Genomic DNA, 4,756 nt, shown 5'->3' on the forward strand with positions numbered 1-4,756 from the left:
CAATCTTTATACACGGTGAAATTTATTCAAGTGTTGTTATCAAACACACGAAACATGGAGTATAGACTTTGCTCTTTCACTTAGTCATATTCGTAGTGGTCGAACGTGCAACAAAAGGCACCAGAACGTAGGTACCCATTGGAGGTTGGATTTGTGCCACGTGATCCAGCCCACCCTTCCTAAGAATGCACCTTTGATTGACAATGATAGATTCATAGGGTTCTTCCTCACCTTCCCGCCTTCCTCGTCGGCCTCTTTTTTCGCACCATCATCAAATTTTAATATCGCAATAAAATATCTTTGGCACCTCTCCCACGGAGAAGCATAACATTTCTCCTCCTACGAGACGGTTCCGCGTAACGAGCCAGTTTCACTCGACACCTCCCAAAAGAATCCTTGATTGACTTTTCTTGACATCAAACCGCAACCTTACGTTGCATGAGATAGTGTGCGTACCAAAAACACACATTACATAAATGATAATGCACTAGAAAATGGATAAATGTATGAAAAATATAAATGTACAACACTGAATTCTCAAAATGCCTATGTATCACGGTGGTATGGAATCGGGAGCCCGACACAAGAGGGCCATGCTCATGTTCATTCCTGCAAACTCGGCACGGTGCCATCATATCCTGTATACAAGAAACACAAATTTCTAATCTACTACACAATATTCATCATATAAAGCAAATAGGCACAAATAAACTAATTATGCCTTCTAAATCAACTAACAATGTCATCTAAATTAATTAACAATTTGTATCTACCATTTTCTAATCTACCAACTAACAAAATCCTACACAGCATACAACTACCACTACACATATAACATACAATTTCTAACAAAATAGAGGGGAAACGGCAGGACGACACTCACCGAGGATGGCGGCGCGGAGGATCGACGGCAGTGTGGAGCGAGGCGACGACACGGGCGGACGAAGATGGCTGCATGGGGCGAGGAGGATCGACGGTGACGTGGGGCGGCATGGGGCTGGGCAGATACATATGGCACATGGCGGATCCCAGGCGTGGAGATGAGTAGGGAGTGCAAGAGAGATGAGAAGTGAAGCGGCACACGTGGGACTGGGCTGCGGGCGGGATCAATGTCTCCGCGGTTGGATCCAAAATATCGGTGACATGCCGCCTTTTTTTCCAGGTCGGACCGGATCATTGGGACCCATAGTAGCGATGACCAACTTTGTTTCAACCACACCGGTAGAAAAATACTAGCAGCGTAGTAAATTTTATTATGCCGCCGGTATTTTGCCCAAATATACCGGACGGCGTGACATTTTTAAGATGCGTCGCTACTATTTTTACACCTATAAACTATTTCCTACCAGCGGTGGCCTGACTAACAAAGTATCATTAGCATATAGAATGAAAAGAGAGTTTACTATCAGTGGTGCAGTTACCAAATGGTTTAACACAGCTCTGTTTGCAGATTGAAGTAAGTCAGCCGCCAACACAAAGATGAGCGGTGACAACGAATCTCTTTGTATGACACGTCGCTTGTAGAAAATCTGTTTTCCAGGTACTCCATTTAGAAGGACAGAGGAAGTCCGTGAAGAAAAAATTAGGCTGATCCACTTTAACCATCTTTCTCCAAATCCCTCCCACAATCTTCAGGATAGTGCCATGCTCAATCATGTTGAAGGCCTTTTGAAAGTCTAATTTAAGAACTATGATTTCCTGTTTTATTTGTTGACATTGGTGCAAGTATTCAAAAGTCCATGCTAGATAGTCTTGTTTTGCAAAACGGTGTTGTAAATCGTAACATAGTAAGCATTCAGCGCGGGATTTACCATAATTCGAAAAGAAACAAAAAGCGCGGGCTTCCATGGAAGGAAATAAAACCCCCCCGACATTTGTGGGAAGGCAAGAAGAGAAGGCTGTGCACGGTGAAATAATAGAAAGATATCACGACTGCATTCATGCTCGCGCGCGTACTTATAGAAATTCCTGATTTGGGATCAATTACTTCCCAAAATCAGGCTAACCATCCTGCCACATTCCAAACACGCCGATCTCCCTCTCGAATTTAACTCGATTCCTCGCACGCCGCCATTTATTCCATACTATATCACCATTCACTTGTCTCTTCTATATCATCTCTTTGAAACAAAAACAAGATCAGTCGCCATGACGAAGCTTGGGGTAAGTACCCCACTGGCTACACTGGTCTTAGCCATTGGAGCTGTGGCGCTAGCTCTCACGGCTACCGCGCCTCGAGGCTGCGACGCTGCAGGGGGCGTGGTGAGGAGCATCTTCGTGAACAATAAGCAGCCTGCCGATTTCAAGTCCGTCCAAGCCGCCATCGACTCCATCCCTTTGGGCAACAACCAGTGGATCCGAATCCATGTCGCCGCCGGCGTTTACTTGTAATAACCAATTAACGCGTCTCTATATCTTCATCCCCGTGGCATAGTACTAGTAGCGATGCTGATTTTGTGTCCGGTGTTTTCGATGCGTGCATGTGATGGGTGCAGCGAGAAGGTGTTGGTGCCCTTGAACAAGAGCTTCATCCTGCTGGAGGGCGAGGGGAAGGACCAGACGTTCATCGAATGGGCCGACCATGCCGGCGGGGACACCGTCACGGCCAGCTCCCCGACCTTCACCTCCTATCCCACCGACTTCATGGCCCGCGACATCAGCTTCAAGGTCGGCCGTCATCCGTTGACTTGATCGCGACTTTTTTTTTGTGTGAAATGAGTCGCGACTTGTTGCATACGAATTAAGATTTTATTTTTCCGCGTGTGGATGGACCCGTGGTTGCAGAACACGTACGACGGGGTGAGCAACATGGCGCCTGCGGTGGCGGCGTTGGTGGCCGGAGACCGGTCGTCGTTCTACCGGTGCGGCTTCATCAGCGTCCAGGACACGCTGAGCGACCTGTTCGGGAGGCACTACTACGAGAACTGCTACATCGAAGGCTCCACGGACTTCATCTTCGGCAACGGCCAAACCATCTTCCAGGTCCGGCCAAAACCCTAGAGCTCCATCACACATTATGCATGGAGGATGGGCTGTGGATGACGGAATGTGCCTGTGTGTGCAGGGTTGCGAGGTGTCGACGGGGAGGTCGACGGTGACGCCGGGCTTCATCACGGCCCACGGGCGGAACAGTGCACAAGACGGCACCGGGTTCGTGTTTAACGGGGGCAAGGTGAGCGGTGTCACGCCGGCGTACCTCGGCCGCGCTTGGCGTGCGTATGCTAGGGTCATCTTCTACCAGACGGACATGTCCGACATCGTGGTCAGCCAGGGCTGGGACGCCTGGAACTACAAGGGCCAAGAGTGAGTTCAAAACTGGAGTAATCGACATGTGAGATGTGACTGGACTGACTGCTGCACATCTATGCTCATGGTTCGAAATCGGTTGCCTGCAGGGGCTCGCTGACGATGGTGGAATCTGGATGCACGGGGAAGGGGTCCAACACAACAGGGCGGGTGCCATGGGAAAAGACGCTCAGCTCCCAGGAAATCGCCAACTTCGTCAATGTGTCATACGTCTCCGCCGATGGCTGGCTCGCCGCGCAGCCAAGATAGTCTGTCAGGATTGTTTGGACAGGAAGATGCTGAAATTGCACGACCCCAGGCGATAAGCACACGTGTGCTACAGTTGGAGTGAATTTTCTTATATATGTTCTTATATAATTGAGATATTAGGAATACCTACGCAAATGAATAGCACCATTCCTTTGACCCAAAGACTATTCGCACGAAAAGAAAGCCTCAAGATTGAGATCATACAAAATCCTATGAAACTCGTCTAAAAAAATAGTGTTTTGTTGGTACTGTTGAATATAAATACACTGGCTAGTCTCTTTCCATTATTTTAGACTTTTGGTTCAATTGGCAATCTTTCATGGTATCAGAGCCAATAGATTTCAAGTTCAAGATCCTGCTCATGCAGTTTTAAAAACAAAAAGAAGATTCTACGGCATGTACCGAACCCAATAGCCTAGACGTAGACGTGAGAGGGAGTGTTGAATATAAATACACTGTTTAGTCTATTTCCATCAGTTTGGACTTTTAGTTCAATTGGCTAGTGTACCAATCTTTCAAGTACAACCTTCATAGGCAAAGTTAGCCAAATTTCATATAGTACACTTTTTAGTCATGTGGCGTTGATCATGTTAAATTTGTGCGTGTTGCCGAGTAGTCTCGGACACGACATGGCACATACATGAGTATGGGTGTCTTTCTGTGTTCGGCAATGTCAAAGCTAGAAGAACTGAAGATGGTGGTCAGCGAATGTGACAACACATCGTGGTTAGTCTTGGTGGTGCTACTTCAGTTCCGGGAGCTCTAGGGTGAAAACCCTTCGTCTGTCATACATGGCCATGGATCACATTGCAGTTCAAGTCGTTCAGGCGTCCCGTACCTGGCATCAATACCGTGCTGAACGGATCGTTACTACGAGCAAAATAGAAGGCTCAATGGACGACGCAGCTCAGCATATCCAGGATTGTTACCTTCATGAACAGATCGCTCAGCGTGTCCTGAATCATACACAGCTTCTCCTTACCTTCGTCCAACATCGTTGTTGACGCATTGCATGGAACTGCTTGTTTTCCATGATGAATACTCATGATCTAGTCTTTGACTGGATTCGACTAAAGTGACACTTACGTGTCGTTACCTTAGAGCATCTCCACCGCCGGTCTCGATAGCTGCCTGATAGCTTTTTGGCGGCTGGGGGTGAAAATGGCTCGCATCGGCGCGCTCCAAACGATGCCGGCGATTT

General features: G+C 47.6%; 1 protein-coding gene across 1 annotated transcript; it reads left to right on the top strand.

Moving 5' to 3' along the window:
- The first annotated feature begins 1,625 nt into the window (after positions 1–1,625).
- Positions 1,626–3,768, top strand: LOC127294074 (putative pectinesterase 10). The gene is made up of 5 exons (XM_051323852.2): positions 1,626–2,387; positions 2,496–2,667; positions 2,785–2,982; positions 3,065–3,303; positions 3,396–3,768. Exons 1-5 carry the CDS (start codon positions 2,149–2,151, stop codon positions 3,553–3,555), a joined length of 1,008 nt encoding a protein of 335 aa, XP_051179812.1. The 5' UTR covers positions 1,626–2,148; the 3' UTR covers positions 3,556–3,768.
- Positions 3,769–4,756: the final 988 nt, after the last annotated feature.

This window comes from Lolium perenne, chromosome 1, assembly GCF_019359855.2.
Source record: "Lolium perenne isolate Kyuss_39 chromosome 1, Kyuss_2.0, whole genome shotgun sequence".
Taxonomy (NCBI): Eukaryota; Viridiplantae; Streptophyta; class Magnoliopsida; order Poales; family Poaceae; genus Lolium; species Lolium perenne.